We start from the raw sequence: 26,370 nt of genomic DNA, 5'->3' as shown, positions 1-26,370 counted from the left end.
GCAGAGAGACAAAGAAAACAAACCAGCTGTTAAACACAGAGAAGAATTTAGGTGTTGGTGCAGACAAAGGCATAGTCAAAACGAGGGCAAAGCTTTACATTCGTCAGGTGAATAGAAACAGGCCCTCAAACAAACACTGATGTTGGTCTGCGATTGCTGGATGAGTAAATAGTTGACTGTTTGCTCACACATATGCCATATAGAAGCATTATGAGGTGGTGATATGCCAGTGTTTTGTTTAATATTTGTGTTACTGCCTGATAGTGTCAAAATTGCAGGTAAAAGGTTTAAACGACAAGATTCAAACTTGAAACAATTTCAGATTGAAAATCTATAATGGTGGTATTTTCCTGTGGGTTGTATCGGACAGTTTCCACAGTAGGCTTTCAGATATGTCAGTGTTATTTTACTGCAGGATTGGTTGAGACATGTCTGGATGTCTGGAGTGCCTAAATATTGTAAGATGAGAGCAGAAGAGGTGATTCAGGGAGGTACACTGGAAGAGCTGCAGGAATACAAAAGAAAATAGAAGGAATTATATGCATGTTAGCGGTAATACAATGCAATAACACCACTAAATTAGCTATGATGTCTTTGCTATGGTTTTAATAGGCAGTTCTGTTGATCACGCTTCTCTAAAATTGAAGACAGTGGTGCTCGGGCTCAGTTTCACAAAGTTACACTATTTTCAAGAGACAAAAGAATGTTAGGAAAGGAGTAAGATGGATTTGATTCTGTCTACAGTGTATGTTGGCTCCACTAGGGGGCACCAAAATACAGCTCAGCTTTGTTATTTGATGTTTGTTCCAACAGAGCAATACCTGAGATGTTTCAATCATGTAGTGGCTTTTGAACACATTCTAATTGGAACTGCTATCTGGCCTGATTCAGTATCTAGTTATCAGTAACCATTCAATTCACAAACAGCTCACCTGGCTCGTAAACCACCCAATCTGGCAACCCTACCTGGGTCCTGCATCCTCACGTGTGACAGAGCATGACATGAGGGTATTTAAGTATAAGTTTTCTTTATTCACGGAATATATGAAGGAACATTGCTTTCATATGGGTTTTTAATTTCAGGGAATTCTCAAAAAAATGGATAATGTACTTGTTGCTTTGATTTAAAGTGTTAGTTAAGATTGAAATTGCATTTTGCACTTTAAGTACAGTTGCATCACGATGTGGTGTGTAGTTTAAAGACTGAAAACAGGAAGAAACAGCTGAACTGTGTCTGACTAGAGAAAAATAGTCCTGCAAACACATCTAAAGTGACTTATTTACACAGTGTTTCTTGTGTGCTAGTCTGTACACAAACAGAATTACAGAAATCAAATGATTTAGCAGGATTGATGTGCTGGAATTTGTTAGCGTCAGACTTAGAAAACACAAAAGAACAATCTTAAAGTATGTGAGTTATAGGAAGACAAGAGGATGTTACTGCTTGCATTCATGAGAGAAGTTGTCAAAAAGCTCAGTGTGACCGTTAATTTATTGTTTTTTTGTTGCTTGAGGAAAGAAAAGCTCAAATTGACACACTTTGACATGTTATCACCTTTAAAGGTGTTTTGGCTAGCATGTAAGCTAATGTTTGCATATACAGACATTCATACACAACACACATGGAGCAACATTTGTAAATGTGTTTCTGGCAAATGTAAGTCGTGTACTGTCTTATTAGCTCTGGTTTGGTCTCCACCAACTGCTGACAGTATTGTCTTTTTTATTCTTTATTTTTCTTTGAACAAGATATTTTAACGAATTCCTACCAGGTTACTTCTAAACAGCTGAGCCCAGGTGTTATTTATTACATTAATAATTAGTTCCAGTGTTCAGGTGGTGCATGTTCACGTAGTGGTTGGCTAGGATGATAGAAGGAAAGAAAACTGTCATTAAAAGTATTATCACTGCCGAGTCCCATTTCAGCGAATGATGGGACCCGCCAGAATGTGCTGAGAATCTCTCCAGAGTCTCTACCCTAAACTCATTCTCTCTTGCACTAGTATCCTCTTCTGGCCTATTCTATTATATTCTATACTATCAAGACATCCACAATTATGGTGCTCAGTACCGTTTGTTTAATTATTTATTTATTGAATCTCTTTTTCTTTTGTGTTGGTTTGGTTTTGTTTTCTTTTTCAATTTTTTTTTTTTTTTATTGATGGACAGTTAGTAGTTGGGAATAACACACCACCTTACAATCTTTAATTGCAATAGCACCACCTGTTAGTTTCTATCCCTGTTCGTCCTGTCCAGTCTTTGTTTCCCCCACACATCACTGAGGTGTAGCACTGCCCTCCCTGGCTCATAATAGGGAATTCTAATAAAGAATATCTGCTTAGCTTTCAGGGAGGGCCGGTGATGGTCACACACATGCACTAAATATTAAAATATTTGGCTGCAAGACTAAAATATGCATCTTTCTGCATGGCGTTTGCATGTTCTCCCTGTGCATGTCTGGGTTTTCTCTGGGTATTCCAGCTTCCTCAAACAGTCCTCAGACATGCTAAGGGTAATTGGTAATTCTAAATTGTCCATAGTAATGGACAATTTACAAGACCACCATCATCACAAGACCATGAAAAGGTCTGCTTTAATTACATTTTTATTTTTCATTGCTGAAAATTTTACTTAAAAGCATCTTTACTTACTTTTATGTACGCACTTTTTGCACTTTTTAACATCCTTTTTTAACTTGTTACACACTGTGATTTTGTCGTTTAAATATATGGGGACATCACTAAGGCTCCAAGCTGTGCTGCTTGTCCTGTCCTGTCTATGAGGGTTTAATGTTAGCAAGCAAAAGGCCAGCAGCCAAAGCAAAGACTGAGAGCCTTCAGCCTTTTAGATAATCTCTGATGTCTTCAGCTTTGATTGTCATGCATGCCCACAGTTACGTTCACTAAATGTGAGCTAATTAGTCTGCTGTCTAGAGACAAATGAGCTTTGAAGGTCTTTGAAGTAGAGTTCTAAGTGATGTCATTGTGATGTTAGAACAATGTTGTCAGTAGCACTTTTCTTTGATGGCTATGTTTTCATCCGTGTGATTATATAGCAATAGTTTGAGCTTCCAAGCACAAAAACCTACTGAATAGTGTCCATGCTTGGTTTGTAATGTTTACTGAGTTGCAAAGAAGGCAGATATCTTTCTTTGGTCATTTTTCCCATAGAAAACATTCAGTGAGTCCCAGTTTGAGCACTCCTATGCCTTGGATCGGCATGAACTGAGCTGCTTTTCTTTGATAAAATGTCAACCACATGTGATTTTTTAAAAAGAGAATTCAATGATGACTCCTGAGGTGCATTTTGGCAAGAAACGTCCAGTCACTGAGCTTGAAATTCCGTCACTGGAGCTGCTATCAGTAGGCAAGACCTCCTAGAAATGCCATCTACAGCTTAAAGTGGCTATCTCAAACATTTTCTCTTCAGTAAATGTCTGTTTCCTGTTTATCAGCATATACCTATTCCCCAGTGATGAAAATGAATGAAATCCCTTTATTTACAGTATTACAATCTGGGTGTCAGTGACAACATTTCCGCACTAAATCACTCAACATGTTCCATCAGCCAGCAGTTAGAGGGTACGCAGGGCTAATATGACAGACTTGTTCTTCAACTCACCTGTGTGTAAAGTGGGACAGTGTTGCATTGTTTTCCTCTGCTGTTTTCTCCTCATCTCAGAAGACGTTATTCCTTTTTCAATTTTGTGTGTGGTGACCTCAAGTTGTTACAGAGGCAAGGCCCAGGCTCTCTGGAAATGTTAGGGTCAAGAACAATCTGAGGCAAAACAATCTTTGAGATTGCCACTTTCAGTACATTCATGCTGAATTCTGTGTCAGATGTGGTAGAATTTTTGGTCAGAAACTGCACTTACAAAGCAGTTTGAATTCACTGCTGTTGACATTTGTGCCTGTGAGCAGCTCTCACAATGATGCATAATGTACAACACTGGCCAAAAAACATTGTTATGTAATTAGTGATGGAGAAAGTATTTGCATACATTAAGTAAAACTACTATATTCGCATTGTGAAAACACTGTGTTACATGTAAAAGTCCTGCATTGAAAATCTTAAGTTAAAACATAATTACAAAAATGTACTTAAGCTATTACACATAGAAGTACTCAATGCAGATGTTATACTAGTATATATTGTCACTGTGTCATTACATTACTATTACCAGTGCACTATTGTAAAAGCAGGATCTTACTGTTGTAGTTGGCTGAGGTGCAGCTCATTTTGAACCATTTCGTGTTGGACTGCAACCAATTAATATTTACCTCATGAATTAATCTGCTGAGTATTTTTTCCATTAAGTGATAGACTGTTTGGTTTGTAAATTTTAAAAAAAGAAAGTAAAAAATGTTATTACAAGGGCTCTTAATGATTATCAAAAAAGTTTCCAATTTTGACCAAGTAATAAATCAACTAATTATTTTAATTGGACTTGTATACACTGTTGGTTAGATAAAGTCATTTCAAAACATATTTATTGAGCTCCTAATGTGTTTTGTTTGTAAAACTCTTTATTTGTAAAGTAACCAGTAACTAAAGCTGTTACATAAATGTAGTTACATTATTTTCTACTGAGGTATAGTGAAGTAGAAAGTGGCATGAAAAAAGAGACTTGAACAAAGTACAAATACCTTTAATTTGCATACAGTACTTCAGTAAATGTACTGAGTAAATTCCCGTCATCTTATGTAAGACACTAAACAGTTGAAGAATTATGTTCTATAGTTTCACTCAAAAAGAATTTTGAAATGTGCATATCTACTGGGTGATCTATGATTTCATTCTGTGCCGGGGTTCTTTGTGTATTGTATTCTCTGTTGCTGTTTATTATGGTGTTTTTCAGGTTCATAAGATGTGCTGCTGCTGCAAACTTGTTGTGAATAGCCCAGTTCGATCAAACTGTAAAATAAATGTTGAGAATTATTTCTTAAACATGTAGTAATTGATCATTTTATCACTTGAACCATGTGTAAACACAAAAATGACATTTTAAACTTTTTACAGTGCAACATTACCTACTTACACGTCCAGCAGATGCAGAGTAAGTTTAGCATGTATTGTGTGATGTGTTGTTCTTCAGCCCAGTGCATTTAACTAACAGTATTCATTTGCCTTTTGTCGCTACGTTTACCACTTATTAGCTCTATTTTATGTGTTTCCAGGGTGATGACTCTAGTGAAAATTTTACATGCAATTATTCCCGCAACTTAATCAGGGTTACTTTTTGTTTTTCAATGATAAGAATTGATAATAATCATCTACTGAGCCTATGTTCTGATAATGGCCAAATGGGCTGATAACGTCCGATTCAAATTCAAATACCCAAACAATAATGTGTGTTGAAGTGTGGACAAAAGGTATCTCCCTCCTCACCTGACTCGCTGCCAAAGCATGCAGAGGATGTCTCTGTCAAATCAGGGATGCAACAGTAGCAGATCAGAAAGGTGAAAGGAAGGAGGCACACTGAAGATAATGAAAAACCAAAATTCAGATCAAATTTTTACAAAGACAAACTTCATCTCTACACTTGTGAGTTATGCAGAGCAAGGCAGTCCCATTTCTCTCCTGTCATTAATGGATTCATTGACAACATTTGTGTTTTATTTGCCACTGCTGACAGGTTAACAAAGTGGGAGTTACCTTCTAAATTCCTGTCAGATGAAAAGAAAATGAATGAATTTGATTCTAATTTTCATTAAAATGTTGAAAACATTAGCCTCTACATACTTGATCCACTCACACATTTTAACTTTTCATTGTCAGCAAAAAAAGTCTACTTTTAAAAAATATATATTTGCCTTAACTGCAGTTACTAAAATTCTTAAAGGAATAGTGCAGCATCCATCTACCAGCTCATTTGATGTTCTGCTTAGAAGCCTTTTAAAAGTGTTTTAGATTTTTGCTAGTAGGTTCACTGCATTTCATAAATGACTAATTTCTTTCAGGCACCTTCTAGCATCATTTAAAACTGCAGTTGTCCTCCAAAAAAGCAGTTGTGTAAAGTAAATTTACTGAAATAAATAACATTTTTCAGTACTAGACCTAAGTATTTCAATTTTCTGTTACTTTATATTTGATCTTCACCACTATTCAGAGAGAAATGTAGTACTTTTTGCACTAAAAGTACCCAAAAGACAAAGCACATCAGTCCAACTGTTAGATCCTTGCACTGGCTCCCAGTTAGACATAGAATTAAATTTAGGATGCTACTTATTGATGTAGGTCTCTTAATTGTCTTGACCCAAAAGACATATTTGCTGAGTATTTGAAACAATGCAGTGAGCAACTCACAAAGGCTGCAGGTTAGGATATATGCAGTGTACACATTGTGTAGATATTATGTCTGAGACAGAGTTTAAACTGTCTGTGGTTTTATAAATCAATGCCATTCTTCTTGTGTGACTGTCACGCCACTGATGATATTTTATTTGAAAATGTGCCATCCCATGTTTTAAATCTGTTGCAGTAAATATTTCTGTAAACCTTGGCTATAAAGTAATATATTGTAAATAAAAAAGCAGTATCTGCCAGAAAAATCACACTTTTTTCCCCAAAACATGGAACCAGATACTTTCATACTTGGAACTCAGACAGGCTCCAAACGTAGCCGTGCTTTTATTTATTTGATCAGTTTTATGCCACTTTTGCGTATTCTGTAAATTCAGATTTAAGCTTCTCTGTACTTGTATTTATTTTATTCTATACCTTATCTTTTGCATCTTTTTTTCTTATCTCTTTCTTGTACAGCACTTTGAATGACCTCTGTGTATGATAAGGTGCAACATAAATAAACTTGCACTTGTTTCTGGGCCAAGGTCTACATTTAAAGATAAGAGAGGTAAACCCCTGCTCGGGTATATATGCACTTGCGTGTGTTTGTGTTGTAGCAGCAGCTATTCATTGATTATCATCAGAATGTGCCTTTGAAAGGGTTTTCTCTGCTCTATTTCCATTATGCATGCACTATTTAACAGTGATTTTAGCTCAGCTGTCTTGGCATGGAGTTCAGAAAAAGCTCACACTGCTGTGTTGTTTTTTGAACTAGTAGATTCGCTGCTATAGATAATGTGTTTGTGTGTTTTCAGCATTCTCCTTCGTATCCAGCCTGTCTAACATGGCAGTAAATATCATTTAAATGCCAATGTAAAAAAAAGAAAGAAAAATCATGATTTGTGGGCTTCATATTAAACTCCCCTATCTTTTCATTCCCAATACCATTGCCTTATTGTATGAATTCTTATTTTTCCAGCAGTCCAAAGTGACACATAGTTTGCTGGCTTTATTTAATGGGTGCTGAACAAAGGCCTAAGCACAGTTACCGCTGAGTACAGTCACAATTTCTTAGTCATATTTCTGTGCCCAGTGTGAGAAAGAGGCTGTCTATCATGACAAAACAGAGCTCACGGAGTCCCAATCATACTGCTGCATATTGACTTTATTGATAATAGACACTGCTGCTTTGCAAGCCCAACAATATGACGCATTGTAAACATGGCTAGCAATAATGGATGCTATTCTGTCCTGAAGCCACATCATGTCAGACAGGCCACAGTAGATGTGGTGTGTGAATCAATTAGCAGCTTGAATGACTGTGTAAGTACAGGACTCTGGTGTTGCATCTGTCTGTTAGATAAAGGGAAATAATTAATGAGTCTTTCTTGCATTTGTTAGTTTTGGTTTGTTTTTGCTTTCAAAGATAGAAAGTTAGAAAATGACAACTAATCTCTTAGGTGCGTGTCTCGTGACTTGCAGTTGTTTGACTCATCAGGTCATCTTATCCCCAGAAAATGGGGCCCCAACAACGAAACACTCATGGTGGTTAATGTATAACTATGTGACACAGTCCCATTTTTTTCTTTTATGAACAGCAAGTTAATATTTCCAGTTTCTGATGTGTCATTGAGATCAGGAGAGTCAACAGACCATAAATTACATAAACCAAAGCTTTATTTGCAACTCATTTCTCCTTTTTTTCCCATCAGAACTTGAGAAAGATCCTTTGTTGGTGTGAGACGTGAAAAATACCTTGAGCCATGACTTTTGCACCCTCTGTAATATTAGTCACTAGTTCTGTCACCTCTATGTAAGTAATCTGTCACCTCTTGGACCTCATTTAACCTTAAAGACATGGACGAGCTGAGAGAGAGGCCTTGAAGAAGCAGGACTTGGGGTCGGGTCATGTTTAAACAGAAATAGGTTGTTCAGAACGGCCACTTTGTAAGGCAGACTGCAACACCAGACTTCACAGTGCACATTATCTCTGTCCTCTTCTTCCACACTTGGCTGTTCATGTGAAAACTAGATTATATTATTTAGGGTTATCAGGTGCACTACCACTACATAAATGCAAACATTTGGAAATACAACATCACTAAAAGAGCATCATTAGTTTTGCAGGTGGACAAACTATGCTTTAGTCTGGGCACTGTATTTTCAAAAGTTATTATTTCACCCTCTGGCAACCATAAATGTCAGTACAAACTTTCACCTTATCATAATTAATTAACTCTACATTCATTCATCCAATAGATGTTGAGATATTTTAGTCTGGCCCAAAGCACTGACCAACAGACTGAGATTGCCAATCCATAGAACTTCCCGCTAGCATGCCTGAAAAAAATCTTTAGCATAAATATATTCATCGCATCTAATTAGACTTTTAATTTTGTAAAAAGTTTGCTGAGACATGCTTTGCCCTGTGGCATAGGACAAAAAATACCCCATGTTGTTGTTAGAGGCACTGGACTTATTTTCTGCTTGTTAGTCTGCAGCAAGTGTTAAAAGTTAGTAAATTTGTCACCACAAAGTGGTATACACCTCGTGTGGCCCAGGAAAGGAGTGGTAGGTGTGATATAATGAGGACTACATGTACATATGATAGTGATAAGGTCAATTACCAATGAAGTAAGGTGGTCAACGGTCTTGGAATATTTGTACCGATTCCTAAAAAACCTTAAATTGGGTCTTTATTGCATTTGTATGTCATTTGTATGTCATACTGAGAAAACAGGACCCCACTGACTCATTTTTAACGACAGCATCCTGTAACAGTTCACTCTGTCCACAGGTAGCACAAGATAAGGTGTTGAAAATTCAGGCTGTGCAAACAGAGTCTGTTCTGAACTCTCTTCATCTTCGGCTGATTGGTACGTCAGTTTGACTTCCATCTGTCGCCTCTCTCTTCATGAGGGAAATGCTTTGAATTTTCTAAGGTGATTGAATCATCCACAACTAAAGCCTTTTAACCCTCTGAAGCCCAAGCAGTTTCTGATCAGTTTTTTTGCTTCTACCACATTTTTCCTCACTATTGACTAATTTTTCACAGCAATATAAAGTCCTACACCTCTATTGAAACAGCAGAAGCATGTCTAGGAGTAGAGACAACTCACAAAAGTCTTTTATGCAGTATGACAGTTATAATTCCACAAATTCATAAAAATGTATTTGATTACTTTTTTAATTTAAAAAAAAGAAAAGCAATCAACATGTACAATGTGATTTCCAGTGGTATCAGTAGTAATTTTAGTATGAGCACTGAAAAAAAGGTTACTTTACACACCATAGATATTTTCCTTGAATTTTTGTGATGTGACTGTTGTCTGTAATGGCTTCACGTTTAAGAAATGACACATGTAGAATAAAGTGATTTTGATGACATCATGATTTTAAGCTTAGCTTTTGCAGAATGGTGCACCATTGATGAGCAGTTTAAGGCTCGGCTGAATGTTGAAAATGTTCCAATTCTTTCTGTTTTTATAGGCCCTGGTATTAATATATTTTGTAGGTTTGCAGATTTTTTTCAACTAAAGATAACATGTTTTTTCCTTTTTTTTCCAACCCAAAAGATGTCTTGGGGGGCCTTTGGGATTCAGAGGGTTACAAAGCTGCTTCACCTCCTGAACCCCTCTTGTCAAGCTCATGGCTTTATGAGCAGTCCCACTTATATTACAAGTCTTTTAGTTGTAAATAGAGCTGCAAATAGCATTATTTACACCTAATCCAATAATCATTTTGTCTAGGAGAAGCCATACACAGTACAAAACCAAACTAAATTTAACTACATCAACTTCTTTTAAACCAAGTTTTGCTTTACAAAGAAACAAAAACTATTTGCTGCCATGTGGGTGAACATCACAGCATTCACCTCATTATTAACTGCACTTTTATGTCAGTGTCAAGGTTGTATTATGAAACTTTATTCATTCTGTGCTTGGAAGCTAACAGTTGAGGCCCGGGAACATCCCTCACATGAGCTAACAGACACATCAGGCCCCAGCGTGGGTTTGATGGAGCTTCTTACTGCCACTCCTCCTGGGATTGCCCAATCGGCTCAGCTCAACTCTCGCCTTGTGTACATACATTAGTAAAGTCAACCAGTGGGATGGGGCCAGCGCTCTGTGATTTTTATCATAGACTTCAGTCGTTGCGCCAGTTGGCTTCTCACTGCAGAGCTGCTCCCTGATGTAGAAGTTGGCGTTTTCTTTTTTTGATCAATTTTAGATATTTTTTTCTTCTTCAAGCATCATATCGTGGAGGGTAAGGTTCAGTTTTTAACCTAGTTTTGTTTCTTCACATCTTTTCAGCAGTGTGCAGCGTGCTGTGTGTGATGGATGTCCCGGGGCAATGTTGACTCCCTGTAGGCTCCTGTACATGTGACTGGCGGAGTGTGTGCACGTGTGTGTGTGTGTGTGTGTGTGCGTTTTTATGAGTGTGAGATTGAATGGTGGCTATATTTGGCCACTTTTCTCTCCTTTTGTTGGAGTGCTTTTAGTCGACTGCCTACAATTATTATCTGTATTCACTGAGTCAGTGATGGAGTCAGATGAAGGGAGAGAAGCTGCAGAGTTACTGTATATGACTCACACGCCACTTTCTCTATTACAACTTACAGGACTGATGGAACTTTTTGCCATTTTTTTCCATAAAAATACTGAATATTCTGTCCACTTTAAGGATTTGCTGCTTTTTGCTGTTTTATATCTGTTTTTTGAGTCTTTGTGTCTTGCGTTACTGCGCCTACATGAGCGAATTTTTACATTTTAACTTCTTTCAGACATTCTATAGACCATTTTGCTAGTCATGTAAGCAAGATAAAAATCTGCAGTAATGGGAATATCAATTAGTTGAGGCCTTAACCTTTAAATACCACCTCATACTTTCTCTCAACAACAGTAGCGTAGTGCAGATGGTTCATATCTTTAAAAACATACAGTTCACGTTGATTACACGTAACACAGGGATGGAGGAAAAACTATTGGGCCAAAAAGTTCCAAGGTGAGCATTTCGAAACCATTTCACTCAATCAGAAGTATTTTCTGCCACTTTCTTGTAAATCTGGGCTGAGTGTTCTTTTCCCAGTTTGGCTTCCACACAGCAGTAGTCAATGGGCAGTCTAAATGTTTCCCTAACAGTTAATCTCTTTACACAAAAGGGCACTTTGTTATGGCAGCTGCTTTGCTACAAAATGCAAATCTGTTACTACATGTTTTCTGAATTCTTTCTCTGCATCCTCTCTAACCAATTTCTTCAAAGTTGTATTAGCACCTTGCAGCTTACTGGACACTCGGAGTGCGAGCTGTTGATGGCGTATTTTTTTGCTTTTACCTCGAAGCAGGTCGTGTACAAAGACTTGAGGAACTGTTTTGAATGTGGCAAAAGGAGACAAGTAACTAAAAAAGTGTTGCCTCCCCCCCACCTCCCCCCTTTCCCACTCCTCTCCTCTCCTCCCTCCACCCCTCTCTGCCTGTCACATGTTCCTTTCACAGCATAGAAAAGTTTCAGGATTAGGGCAGAATTAACACAAAGCGGCGACGCCACTCCAGCTACACTCACAAACAACACAGAAGAGGCAACAGGGGGGACGGAGACAGAGAGCGCGACACGACGGGGTGAAGACACTCGAGCGAACCTCAGCCACCTCAGAAAAACGTCCAGCTCTGATAGCGACAGGCAGGCGAGTCCATCCCAGAGAGAGGGAGAGAGAGAGGCAGCAGAGAGGATCTTTGCTGACAAGGTCCTGAAGGATGGAAGAGAAGCAGTTTGCTGGGATCCTGGTAAGTTTAACTTTTGTTCAGTGAGTCAATGCATACACACTTTCAACCGCAGTGACATGTGGATGCAGCTACATCCTAGGGGTGGGATGCAGCTGCTGGACCACCAGTTGAGTCACTCCCTGCCTCCCCTTTTCCCTAATTTGAGGCCAGGTGGTTTATTTTCACTCACGGGACTCCAACAGGCTTCCTATTTGATATTCAACAATAGAGGGTTATGTTCTTAATTTTCTGATTTACTCTTCAACCTCTTAACCTGGAAAAAGGAGAATAAGCCTGCAGGTACCTTCTGGGTGATCATTTCATTGGTGTTCATTCAGCAGACAGAGCTGTCATCCCCTGCTGTTCACCACGGCAGTGCTAACCACTCTTCATCAACCAAACACTTTCCCAAAACTCACCAAAGTTTGTCTGCTTTTCAAGCTTCTATGTCATCGCGCAGCTCTGCTCTACTTTACTGTACACCAGTAATCTGATCTTTGCAGCGGCTGCAAACAATAGAGATGTTTTCACGGTGTTTTTTGGCTGCTGATAAGAGGTGAGGCCAAGAGGTAAATGTGTCAGTGTCAGGCCTGCACTGTTGATGAAGCTTTAAATAGAGGTTTGGCATCATTGGCAGTCAGGTCACTTCTCCGTCTCTCTCTCCCCCTTCAGTCCAAGTCCTTAAGTCCGTCTTGAGACGGCCGATAAACACCAACTCCAAGCTCCAACTCTCTTCTGACATTCTGGCTTGTTTGAAGCCTTGCTTTCCTCCCTGATGACATTTTTTTTTTCTCTGCCATGTCCTTTCAAGATGTATATCCATGTTAAAATGCATATGTGCTGTCAGAACTTTAGAAGGGGCACATTATCAGTCTCGCCTGCTCTCTCCTCATACTCTCTTTTATAGCATTTGAAGGTGGTGGGAGATTTAATTCGTGCTCTTAGAACTTTTTTCTTTTTGGTTTGTTTTTGTCATCAAGTTCTCGGCTCAGTGACAGATTGCCAGTCAATCATTTGAGTAGTTCAGCACACGTGAATAGTTGCAATAAAGTTCTGTGAGTCTTGCTATAGCTTGCCATATTGTTCAAAAGTAATTAAATGAATGTCGAGAGAGGATGATTTACGTACTTTTGGATGCGTGCCTGCTTTTTACTACATCTAAATGGTATCCTATAGTGACTATGAAGTTAAAGAGCTGTTTACTGCCTCCCACACCCTCAGGTTATACCAAGGGAAGTACAGAAGAAGCTGAAGTATCTGAAGCAATAGAACCAAAGTATCGGTTTATCTGTATTGGCTGCAATGACTCCTCAAAGCCACCAGGGGTTTGTAGGTTAATAATGTAAATGCACAAACTTAAACAATGCAATATTTCAATGTGTTACTGAGCGACTCCCTGATGTGTTTGCATCTGAAAGCTACTGCTTATATTGTGTTAAAATTAAATTTCAGGCAATACAGCACAGTTTATTGTCCAGTGTCACCAAAATAAAAGCCCCAAAAGTAATTTTAGTTCAGTGAAGTCTTTTCAAAAGTTAAAAAAATGGTATCAGTCAATTTTAAAGTGACTGTTTATCGACTCAAATGTGATAAAAGTGACTTTAAAAGCTGCAGTTCATATCATACCATGTTCCAAAGCCAGGAGTGCTTGAGGCACAAAGCAGCAATTTTACTGTACTGCAGAAACAATAAGTAACCTTTTCTCTCTGAGCCCAGATTTTGACTTGAGATTGTTTTCATATGAAGGTAGACATAGCACAGTGCAGTAACTGCTCATGCACACTCATGTACACTTCGTCACTCGTGATCGATCGCTTCTCGTGGCAGGGGCCGCTGTCTTCAGCAGTTGTGGGTGGTGATGTCAGCTGTGGCTTAGAGACATCAACAAGGAATGAAAGAAAGTGTGTGTCTGTGTGTGTTTGTGTGAGAGAAAGAATTACAGACAGAAACTTGCTCTCCCATCGCCAACTGTCACTTCACTTTTTATTCCATTTCTTCCTCTCCTTGAGTTCTTTTATCTACTTTTTCCATCTCTTCCTTGTCACATCTGGAACAATAGTTTATAAACTCATAAACATTATTAATTAATCTATCATTTCACGTTTTATCCACTAATCTGTACCTTTGTTTATTGTTTGAAAATTGCCTTTGTGTCTTGTTTTTCCTCAGTCTAGCACTACTTTCTGGATGCCCCCGCCCTTTTTTTCTATTTTACAGTCAGGGTAGATTTATGTATACCGGCCCAGATGGTTGGTGGATGGACCAGTCACCGTAAATTTCGAGACAAACAAGGCGCTCGCTTCCTGCTACCGCTTGGCTCGGCTGGTAACCTTCTGCCGGGGGCGACTCTTTCTGTCCAAACTTAATTCCCCTGCTCGTTCACATTGGTCAAAGGGAGCCCCATCCCCTCAATCTTCCTGCGTTGTCTTTGACTGCCCTGGAAGCCACAACTTCCACTGAGCGGATGAGCAGATGGTGCCCTGGCACAAGCTTTTACCGGACGGATAGCTGTCTCTTTGTTTTTTTTCCTCCTTAGTTACGTCTTTTACACTCGTAGTCTTTTGTCCTGTGTTTAGATGTATGTATAAGGATGTGAGAGTAGGAGGAGAAGGAGGAGGAGCTGGACTGAGGTTTGGCCTATTTGTCTGCTCAGCGCTGTATTCATATGTCGGGCTGTGCAGACCACAGCTGCCCCTCCATCACCATCAAGGCCAAACGGAGGAAGAGGTCACCAAAGACTGGCTTCTGATCAAAGTCAAACATTGGCAAGCCTTTTGATGTCTCATCCGCAATTTGATTGGAGATTTTTGGAGTTTGGTATCCTTATTAGCAATTCTAATTGGACTCAAACCTCTGTAGGGAATAGAATGCAAACTTTTGAACCCTGATATTCTTCATTGCCACGAGCAGACTCAAAATTATTATTATTTTTTAGACACTGTATAACAGGATTGGATCTTGAAGTTTGTATTTTAATGGAATTTTAACAGTCGTGCAGTTTTTCTTACACTTTTTCTTTTCACTTCTGGCTAAATACTATGTTCATTCTTATCATTTTTTTTTTTGAGTAAAGCAACCAAAATTCTATATTTGGAACACAAACTACTCATGTTCCAATCAAGTTTCTGTGGCACAGATTTTGATTTGAGTTTTTTTTAACACTGAATATCTGCCACAGGTGTTGCGGTGCATATATCCACCTCTGAGCAACTGGATTAATCTTATAATAACTACCGATAGATATCTGCACATCTTTGCCGCAGTCAATCACATTACAGTCTCTCAGGTAATCTGTGGTGTTCACTGTGCACAGAGATTTATGTTGCCTGAGAGGAGGCTTTAAGATGATGGGAATCTGTTCTATTATTGATTAATCTGTCAGTTATTTCTCAGATTAGTGTTGTCCGTGAATTGTGCTATAATAGAGGTCCATCGCAGTTTTCCCAAACCCCATGTTGGTTCATTGAAATATGTTATTCAGTCCAAGCAACAGGCTAAAATCCTCAAATATTAAGTTTGCAGAGACTTAAAACAGAACAGCAGTACATTGACAAACTTTAACAACCAAAATAGCTTCTCATTCTTTTTTAGTTGAGAGAAAAATGTTGACTAGTAGATGCACTTTAGTGCTTGTATGATTCTGCCACTTCATGTGTGTTTGTGTGTCGACACTATGGACTGTATGTGATGTCGACAAAAGTACAGTAGGTGCCAAATTCATTTACAGTTTCAAATGTAATTTAAACTAGTCTGAATACATACTCCTGATTGAGCTAAAAAACATTGTAGCAATGCTGCTTAACAAGAACTCATGCTAAGGATATGTCCTCTGCATGTAGAAATGTAAAACGTTGTACAGGTAGTCATTAAGTCGTCATTCAATGGAAGGTATGTCACTTTGTTATTACATGGGAATGTGGTTTTGTCAGGCCGTGTGTACCCCCTGCACAGTGCAACTTTATGTATGACTGTGTGTGTGTGTGTGTGTGTGTGTGTGTGTGTGTGTGTGTGTGTGTGTGTGTGTGTGTGTGTGTGTGTGTGTGTGTGTGTGTGTGTGTGTGTGTGTGTGTGTGTGTGCGTGTGCATGTGTGTGTGTTTGTGTGCGCTCTGACCTCGGGGAGGTTGTGGCTGTGGGTTCCACTATTTCTTTCCATTTAATTTCCACTTCACAGCCTGCAGCACACATTAGCCACACAACCCCTGGGAAATGGCGCGCGTACATGCACACACAAACACACACATTTTCTCTCACGTCCCTACACAAACACACACGCACAGAAACACAATGGATGGCACACTTCTACACCAAGTCCATGCTTTAGAGTAAGATATAAACATATTTTAGATGTCTACACAAGTTCTCACAGATGCATGAGCCCCATGCCGCCACCATCACCACACCACCATACACACACACAAATGCACAACACACACTCTAATGGCGCTGACACACAATACAAAAGAGATAGATTCTTGTCCTCTCCTACATTGAGATCAGTGCAGCCCAAATTGTAGTTTATTGGCTTATTTCAGACTCACTAGGCATGTGTGGAGCCCTTTTCATTTCTCATTTTTCCTATGTCAGTTTATTTGCAGTCATGCTCCATGTGCGGTGCTGTGAACTGCCATTTTTTTCAAATTTGTGCCCTCTGGAGTTGCATATCGTCAGAAAAGTGTTAGCAACATGCGTCACATATTTTGACTTTTTACAGGTGAAACTAGACAGTTTCTCCCTCGCGCTTTCTGTTTCTGTACTTATGTAAGGAACACACTGAGTTGCCAGTCAGCTAGTTTAGTTAACAGCAGTGCTCAGCAACCGTGTTGACTGCCTCTGGGGCGAGAGGCCAACAAACAGATGTGGACCAAGAGAGAGAGAGCGAGACAGAGCTCTGAGGGCAGGTGGGGGGAAGAAGAAGTCAGACATGATTTCTCTTTCTGATTCCACTCCACGTTCCCCCTCTTTCGACTGACCAGCTGAATGAGAAGAACAAAAAAAAATAAATAAATAAAAATACAAGCATCCATACAGGGCACAGGCAGCGCCCAACATCAGCTTAACGGCAGTCACTGTGGCGAACGTACAATTGAGAGACAAGCGGCCACAAATGCCAAACACGTCCACTGCTGGGCACTCTTGAAAAGGTAACCCACCACCAACCAACCTCCTGTGTATGTTCACACACACTCTCACACACACACACACACACACACACACACACACACACACACACACACACACACACACACACACACACACACACACACATAGCAGAGAGAACAAAAAAAAAGGGGGACTCCATTGTGTTTCAGACCTTTAGATTTCATTTGGAAAAACCACTCAGGCTGAAAATTTCGCTTTCTGATTTTCTTCCTCTCTCCTTCTTTTTCTGGTTTAATGGGTCTCCCTCCCTCCGACTCCACAAGTGAGAAAAAGGGGACTTCACACTCTTCCTCTCTTGTCCTCTGAAGTCGGTGAAATTATGGACAGGGCTCTGACATTGTGTCTACGCAACGGGACTCCTAAATCTCCCCCAGTTTCTTTTAGTATTATGATCATTTTCAACGGTTTCCAATTGAACTCTTTTCAAAGGCCTTTTCAGAACCATATTTAGGTAATTTGTTGCGCTTGAACCCAACCTGCTCCCTGGCTCTGAGTGTGTATGTGAGCGTTGAATGGCAGCTATAAGCCTGGGATGAGGGGGGGTCTGCTGTTCTCAGGGCCAGACAGGCCTCTCCTGCCTGGTTGAACACTTCCCCTGTGTTATTTATCACTTTTCCTCCTCTGTTTTCTCCTCTTTAGCCCCTTTCAAACATGGTATTTGTAACATCATTGAGGAAATCTGTTTGATTAAAAACAAATGGCTTTTTAAGTTTTTAAATTATTACGGAAAAGTTCCATGTTGATTCTGGTGACAGATCCAGTTGCAGCTCTGCTGGAAAACAGCTGCTTTTTTGCAAAATAATGTCATCAAGACAGAAGAGCGAACACAGACGGGCTTAGTGGCAAACAGTAGCCTTTCTACACATCTGCAGACCAACAACACCATCATTTAGAGTCTTATCTCTATGAATATGAGTCTGATATCGACTCTTTTCTGGATCATTAGCTGCTAGATGCTCCACAGGTTCATGAGAGCAGTGAGCTTAAACAGAAACCAGTGTTGTGGGTCATGAAACGAAGAACTGAAAGACACTAATATGCTCTATAAAGCAGATTACATAAAAGGGAATTCTAACTATTGCAATCATTGGTTTTAATAGCTCCCATTTCAGCAATAATTTGAATCACAGCATTTTGCATTCAATATTTGGTGAGTGCATTGTATTTGGATTACCAGAACTTTGTCATAACATGCGTTTGAATAAGGCTTTTGCTTTTATACAACACGTTTCCACTCAAACAAGAGAGAAAACAGTCACCCATCAGCCAAAGTTTAAGAAAAGGAAAAGACAATGCCCTGATGATCAACTCCTTTTTTGTAGATGTTCAAGTGTATGAATACTTTCGATGTTTTTATTTTCATTTTGTGTTTCAGTGAACTTTACAGATTCACAGTGTTTAGTTGCTGTTTAATGTATGTCGGCAGACAGGTAAGCACACCTAAAGTAGTCTTTAGGCTTCTGATTATACTGTGTCCCTAAAGGTACTCTCTATATTTGCATATAAAGAGGATCTTAACTCATGTACTTGTACATGTAGCAGCAGCACCTCTGACAGTCTTTTGGCTTTTTAATCAATGAAGACATGTTTCATATCTCTTTCCGCCTGTTTTTCACTCTTCCTCTCTCTCTTGTCACATTTTAAGCGCGACACTGACTTCTGCCACGTGAGGCCAACTTCACTCACATGTTCCTCACTTTCATCCCCAGCAATGGTCCCATATGTTTGTCAAAATGTGTATGTTGTGTGCTTTTTCCGGCCCGATTTGTTCCCATGCCTTCTCTCCAATGAGCCCCGCTCTCCCCGGGGGTCCGAGCTGAAGCCTCACGCTATTTATACAGACTGAACAGCTGGGGCCCTCCCAGCCAAAGCAGTGAGGGATGAGGGGTCGGGGGATGGGTGGAGAAATTATCATGGAAACTTCAGGTTAAACCAAGCGTTGGAAATGTCTCTCTGTACCCTCTGTTTTACTCTCTTGTCTTCCTCTTCGTCACTTGTCTTTCTCCCCTGGGTGCCCAGAGTGGACAGGCCAGGTTGTGTCTAGTTCAGGTCAGCTGGGCCGCCGGACAAACATCACTCACTCGTTTGAATCTTGTTCATCGTCCCATTTTCCATCTCCCTTCAATGTCTCCTTTATATCTCAGTGTTTCGCGTCTGTGTTTTATTTGCTCCACAGCTGATCTTTTCCCCCGTTTTTTCCTCTCTGAAACACACTTTCGGTCCCCACTTCCAATTAAAGAGCTCGCTGTTTTGAATTGTGTAAAAAAGGTTGATTTTCCCTCCAGCTGTGCCTTCAGCACATTTTGTCCTTTTGTGGTGCGGACAAAGCCGAACTGCTGTTGCAAAACTGATCTTTTTGTATCTCTTTCCCTTTCTCCTGCTCTGCGGCTCCTGTGGTGCTTGTCCCATTGTGAACCTCAACCCTGTGAAGTTTCTCTCCTCAGTGCTCATCCCATCACTGATTTCATCCCATCTTCTTTCACCACCGCTCTGCCATCCACTTCCTCAGTTTTTTCTGCACACGAACCGCTCAGGAGGGAAGAGAACGTCAGGCTTATCGACGCTTCCCTCAGTTCAAGGCCTCTTTCACAGTCAGATATCCCATCACAGGCATGCTGAGCTAACGAGAGGTGAAGAGATATTAACCTAATTGCTGTAAGGGACAGATATATAGATCTGGGAGGATGTAATAAGCCCAGACACGACTGCTGGCTCCCTGTGAGATTAGCTGTTCAGCATGAAAGCAGGTTGATCTGTGGTTATTAAAGGACAAGACGTCATGCTGTGAGGCTGCCTTTTTTTCTTTTTTCTTTTAAAAAAAGGACATGTTTGTTGTCTTATATAAAGCCCAAATCACCAGAAGTACACAGAAGTGTAGTAAGTTTTTAAAGACTCTCTATGGTAAAACATAGTTCTATAATCCTACGAATCGCTAGAGTGAAAATAATAACTCATCTTGTACAAGGTGCATTATTATCCACTTTCGTTTCTTTTTTGTAAGCAAAAGTTTGGGACAAGTTTTGATTTTTTTTTTCTTGTCCAGGTCTGTATGATTGTTTTACAAATCCTCTCCAGCACACCTTTCATGCAAGCTTTACTCACCAAATGTCTTCCTCTATCTTGCCTTCATCAGGTTAAATGCACTGGGCTACAAACTGTATCAAGTAGGCCTGGGTGATATAGCTGAAAAAACTGTCATTAAAAATGTTTAATTTCAGCTACTATTGATGATTATTAATGATTTTTAATGATCTATTGTAAAGACCAAGAAACAGAGTATTTTGAATATGGCCACCTTACTTTAAGGCACACAGATAATAACTTTGCTGTTGACAATATTTAAAAACACACAGAACTTAATAAATGTACTTAAACATGGATAGAGTAACGGTCTTCTCATAATACACATTAAATAAAAACGCAAGTAAAATTAGTTATGAGGTGAAATGGCCATCTGGACATCTGAAATATAAAATAAATCAACAAATAATAAAGGATTTCTTGAACTTGGCAAATAAAACAATACAAAATGCGTGCAATGTAGAAGTGATTTGTAAATATTGGACACCTGGAGATGGACGGGAGGTAATCAAATGCTGCACCATGCTAAGGTTCAAGTTTTGAGTGGCTGGCTAGCATTAGGCGTCACTGGGCACTAAACCTCGACCCAACTCAACATCAAGTCCGCCAACTCTTGGAGCAGGGAGTGACAGGAAGTAAGCAGCTTAGTTGGTAGTGGTTGAGGACTCAGGTTCGTTGATGTTTTTTGATTTTTAAGTCGTTCCACACCACCAGATGTAGTCTGTGGGTGCAGATGAGGTTGACAAGAGGTGGACTAATGTAGCTAGGAATTCATTATCATTTGTTTTCATTCCAGTTAAGCAATATTTTAATATTACAAGTTCTATTGAGCTATTTTCTTATTACTATTGATGAAGTATCTGTCACTTGCACATAATAGCATCGAATTGTGTGCAGCAGCAGACCTAAGAGTTAAGTACAGCAGAAAGGACTGACTTCCCCAGTATTAAGGTCAGCTTCAGCTTTGGCGCCTCTCTTCATGCAGTCAGTGACCACCATCTAGGATGTTTTGGGGCGGAACGTGTATTTGCCTGACCTCGGTTTTGGAGTTTGCTCTTTTTGCCTTGTTCTTTTCTTTTGTATGTCAGCGGTGGTCGTATCTGTGTGTTTGTGCTCACTTCAAAGTGGACCGTAAGTTGTGCAAGCGACTTGTTTATTCAGCCAGTGTAATCGTAAAAAATGGTTTGGAAAATTTTCCAGAAAAACATGTTCAAAATTGAAAATACTTGCCAGATGATTGCAGGTTTGATCTTTTTTTCCAGGACACAAAACAACTCTAAAAGTTGACTCACTGATTGCAGTCTGAAAATGAATACAAACTGCACAAATGAATAGCAAGTCAGATAGACCCCCTACTAGTTTGGTGAAAGGCAAGACAAGCCTTCAAGGACCTTATACAGTTTTGTAACATTTTGCTGTATATTAATTGTGTTTATTGTCCTTTAGAATCACAAAGCTTTCTCAACCCATGAAAGAAAGGCACAGGAGAGATAAATCGGTCGTGATTATGCGGTGATATTTGAATTTATTTGTCAATGCAGATAAGAGTGCTTTGAAAAAGGAGAGAAAAACTTGAGAGAGGAGATGAAATGGAAAGAATTCAAATGAAAGGAGATTATTTTCTTCTTCAGACTTGTGTTTTCATGTGTGAGTGGTGCCTCTTTCTGTAACCTTTTTCTTACTTTCCTCTGCCACCCGTCCAAACCTTAACTTGCTGTAGATTTCACAGTGTTTCATGTGTCATCTGCTGCCAAAACACCTTTCTACCTCTGTCAGACTGAAGTTTGAAAGACTGCAATGTTTTCACCTTTAGACTCTCTAAACTCCACCATATACACATTACAATATTTATTCCTGAATTTAAATCTGTATACTATTCAGTTCTGCCACCATGAGCTGCTGATCATTGCTCGACAGAAGAACTGCCACTCAGTTGAACTAGAAAAACACAGTTCACCGGTGGTTGTAAAGTGATATTACACTTTACACACACAATACAGCAAATATATTATTAACAATAATCTACTGACAGTAATAAATGTCATTATTACCAACGCAATTGGTACACTATAAGTTAAAAGTCTACTAGTTAAAAGTGTACTAGTAGTATTACCTGGAATTTATATTTGCTAAAATAATTATTAAGGAGTGATAGAAGGCCTGATAGGAGTGTAAAATCTGCAGGTTTTTCAAAAATGAACTGGATTTGAATGGAATCAGCAATATGAACCTAATCCTGACTATGTGATACCTGACCAAACCTACACACCTCTAACATTAAGATAAACAGCACCTTCTACCCCCAGATAATGTCCTGTAATGAAACAGTAATGAAGAGATAACCTCCTTAGCAGACATTGTGTGTGAAAAATAATGAGATGTGTCCCTAACTAGTTACAACTTTAATTCAGCTGACAGATTAGTGTACATACATTTGTGCTGTGTTCAACCATACTGACATTTCCAAAATTTCTCTAATCTATTTCTATTCCTAAAAGTCCAAACTGCCTTCTAATCAAAGCTGAAGAGCTTAAAATCTGACTGTAACCAAACTGTACTACCTGTGAAATTTGTACATGTATTTAATAGGTCTTGTAGGGAAATCCAGCAAAGAGACCCAGGTTACATTAATCTTCAAATTACTAGGTATTTGTTACGGTGTTCAGTGAGAATATTAGCGTGTCAGAGCTAAAATGAAAATGGAAAAGGAAGTCTCCCTGGCCTTATTTTTTATTTTACTTCTATCTCTTACTTTTAACTCAGTCAGCTTGTGTTGTTTGTGTTGCATGTTCAGTAACAGAGTTTGGATCAATGTCTACATTTGGCCTTTGGCTTGCCTGTAATACATGTTGGCATGTGTTTGGAAGTCAACAGGAAAGCCTTGAGGAAAGAGGAGATCCATTCTGACCTTATCAGCATTCTGCTCTCTGCCCTCCTCGCTGTTGTCTTTTTTTGTCATCATTCATTGATTTTTTTCCTTGTTGTGGAAGCTACTTGCAACGACACTTATAGTTTCTGGTCACACCTTTCTGCAGTTGATTAATGTACTAGTTGATGGACAGGACAGGTTTCAAACAAAAGTGACAAAAACTGATAGGCAGCTGCTTTAGTTTTGGATTTAAATGTGATGTTATTGCCTCTCCTCTGTTTGATTGCCGCTATTTCTCAGCATGAAACCAGTTCATAGTCTTGTACCATCAATAGGGCTTCAGGACCTTTGAATGTGCAGTAAAAAAAGCTCTCTACGCACATCGTTATTCTCTCTCAGGAGTTTTTTTGTAATTGTGGCGGGCACACATTAAAAGAAAAGAGAGAATTTTAACAAGTTGGTGTTATTGTCAGCAGCAGCATCTGTGTTTCTCTAATTAGAGTTAAATGGCCAAACATAATGGAACAATTAGTTAATGAAACAAGTCTCCCCCCCTCCCCTCCTCAAATAGCCAGCTGCAGCCACAACAAGCAATTATTTTAGGATCTGTTTGTCCTCTACAAATTCATACTGAGTTTTCAGTGATTACCCCAACTCTTGCTGCCTGCATGATTAAAGCGCAGCTAAGTGTGTGTGTAGGTGGGCGCACTTGTTAAGCCTTTCATTAGGTTTGACCTAATCTGAGGCCAACACACCCTCCTGAGGCAATGCTAGTAAGAAGTGGCTGGATCCCTGTGGAGGAACTAATGAGCTACCATAGTTTACTTCTGAGATGTGCACACACACACATACGTCTGTATTGTTATAATACTGTGTGTTAGTGCTTCGAAGAAGCGAGGATGAGCTTCAATGATCTGGCATTGCACAAACGTTAAGATTTAAAATAAATTTGGTCTCAGGAATAATGAAACACTGGAACTCACACGGACGTGCTACCCGCAAGTCTGACAGCATCTTAAAGAAACGCATGTGTGCGACTTATTAACGGCACACAAACAGACTCACACACACACATCCACAAAGAGAAGCCCGGCTCAAACACAGAAAAAAAGAAAACATTTTAACTTTCTGTTGGGGGGGGGAGCCATTGCAGTAATTAACACCAGAATTAATCATCTTAACGTTTCTCTTTTTGCTTTTTGGGAACAGTGTATTGAGCAAGTTTCCAAGACTACTGAGCCTTTCACCAACTTAGCTGGTGTTGTCTTCGCTCTCATCAGCATCAGAATCTTGTTAGAGGAAACACAAGCTGCCTAAGCCGAACAATCGCAGCTCTTGGGATGTTATGTAATATTTCTGTAGCCGATTTAGCCCCTCCAACCTGTAGTAACACTTTTGATGAGTTTCGTGAGTTTGTGTCTAGTGTTGAGAGAAAGTACTTGCTGACACTACAAGCAGCTTTTCGTTTGGAGGTACAACAGTCAAATTAGCAATCTACAAGCGAATAAAAGGGAGAAACGTGAGAAGAGTAACAAGTAGATCAGCACATCAAAGATATTTCTCAACAAAAGAACCTTCTACAAACACAATTTTTTGTAGTTTAATCAAAATAAAAGTCAGGTTCTGATCTTGTTAACAGGTCACTATGGTGTTTTTCACATGCATCATGAATGAAATAAGCAGTCAACACCACGGCTGAGCATTGCCACCTTGAAATGTAACGATGACAGGCTCAAAAACAGATTCAGACTTTCAGGGTTTCATATGTAACAAATTTAACAAACCAATTGGAAGTGCAGCAAAGAGTAGTTTGAGTCTGAGCAGAACTGTTGGTGAGCTTCTAAATATGTAACTTTGCTACACAGGGGTGAGTTTTTAGGGGTTAAATCAATGACCAAAGAGGGACTTTCACTACGTTATTACTCTCTGGTTTTAGTGTTTGACTGGTTGATCCCCAACAAGCACCAAACTCCCACCCAGCTGACCAGCTTCCCACTGTCAGATGTGTCCTCGGGACAGACAGACTGACCTCCTTTTCTGCTCCATACGTTCAAACCAGTGTGCTTACCTTGCATCCCTCCCGGATCAGAAGATATGGAGGTGTGCAGGTGTAGAGTCTGAGCAGATGCTGAAGCAGCAGAACGTTGCTTCCAATTAGAGAGAATAAACTATAGGAATGTGGCGTTTGCTCGAGCTACCTCTCTGTTTAGTGGTGAAAAAAAATGGCTTAGTACTGTGATAATAGAATTTTCAACAAATCTCCCCAATTCTGACCATTTCTAAATAGTAATATTGTCAAAAAACAAGGGATGTCTCTAAACAGAAAATACAAATGCCCTCAAACAGTAATTAGTCTGTTCCAAATGTGTCAACATGTGCAGCTATTTGTTGGGAGCACTTGTTTTCATTGCTCTTAGTACTTCCTCTCAGCACACTGAATAGGGCGGGTACATGCTAATGATTCTTTTATTGTGTCTCCTGTGAGATTCTAATGCTCTGAATTGATAGACAAATGAATAGCATCCTGTCTGCGTTGCTTGTCTCGTGTTAAACATAACTGGAGGGCCTCCACTCAAGCGGCAGCGGCTATTGTCCTCGGCTATCAAACATCCATTAGGCTGGGCGCCAATTGCCTGTCAACTTTTGACATTACTTGCACCACATCAGTTAGACAACCGACACTGAGTGACGGGTTGAAAGACGGCGTCTAGTCCTGCCGCATGAGTGATGTTTTTGTTGATACTTCCATCACGCCCCTTTTTTGCGATGGACTTTTACCTTTTTTGTGTCTTTTGCTGGACATCCCTGCTTCCTCCTTGCCTCTTTTTGTTAAGGGGAAACCATTAGCCATATGGTGGGCAAACAGGCAAAACAATGTGCGTATCAAAACAGAGGCTCAGGAGGGAAGCGCTTTAATTTGAAAGGGTGCAACTCTGCGGACACATCGCGGACGAGACGAAAGGAGGAGGTCTTTGGCTCAGCCGGCCTCTCGGTGCGACGTGGCGGGAGGCGACGGTGGCGGTGGTGGTGGGGTGGCATTGGCAGTGTCAGGGTGTAGAGACGGACGAGGATTTGGAAGAGTCAAGTACTGCTGAAAGGGAAGTTGTTGGTGGTCTGCAGAGTTGCAGCAGCTGCCTCCGAAAACAAACGGAAGAAATAAGAGAGACAGAGGGAAAGAGGGACGGGGGAGTCCGGTGGAAGCCTCCTCACTT

At 39.8% G+C, this 26,370-nt stretch overlaps 1 protein-coding gene across 2 annotated transcripts in view; it reads left to right on the top strand.

Annotated features, from left to right (window-relative positions):
- Positions 1 to 26,370, top strand: part of slc6a9 (solute carrier family 6 member 9) — an 82,162-nt gene that overhangs the window by 6,396 nt on the left and 49,396 nt on the right. Inside the window, exons 1-2 of one of the 2 annotated variants that reach the window (XM_023291883.3) lie at positions 10,402 to 10,551; positions 11,781 to 12,068. In XM_023291883.3, coding sequence (XP_023147651.2) covers positions 12,039 to 12,068 — 30 coding nt within the window. In that variant the 5' untranslated portion in view covers positions 10,402 to 10,551; positions 11,781 to 12,038. Of the gene's footprint in view, positions 1 to 10,401; positions 10,552 to 11,780; positions 12,069 to 26,370 lie in introns of those variants that run through there. The other variant, XM_023291881.3, reaches the window with a different exon arrangement.

The sequence above is a fragment of the Amphiprion ocellaris genome, chromosome 10 (genome assembly GCF_022539595.1).
Source record: "Amphiprion ocellaris isolate individual 3 ecotype Okinawa chromosome 10, ASM2253959v1, whole genome shotgun sequence".
Lineage (NCBI taxonomy): Eukaryota > Metazoa > Chordata > Actinopteri > Pomacentridae > Amphiprion > Amphiprion ocellaris.
This window is presented reverse-complemented; position numbering and strand designations above follow the sequence as displayed.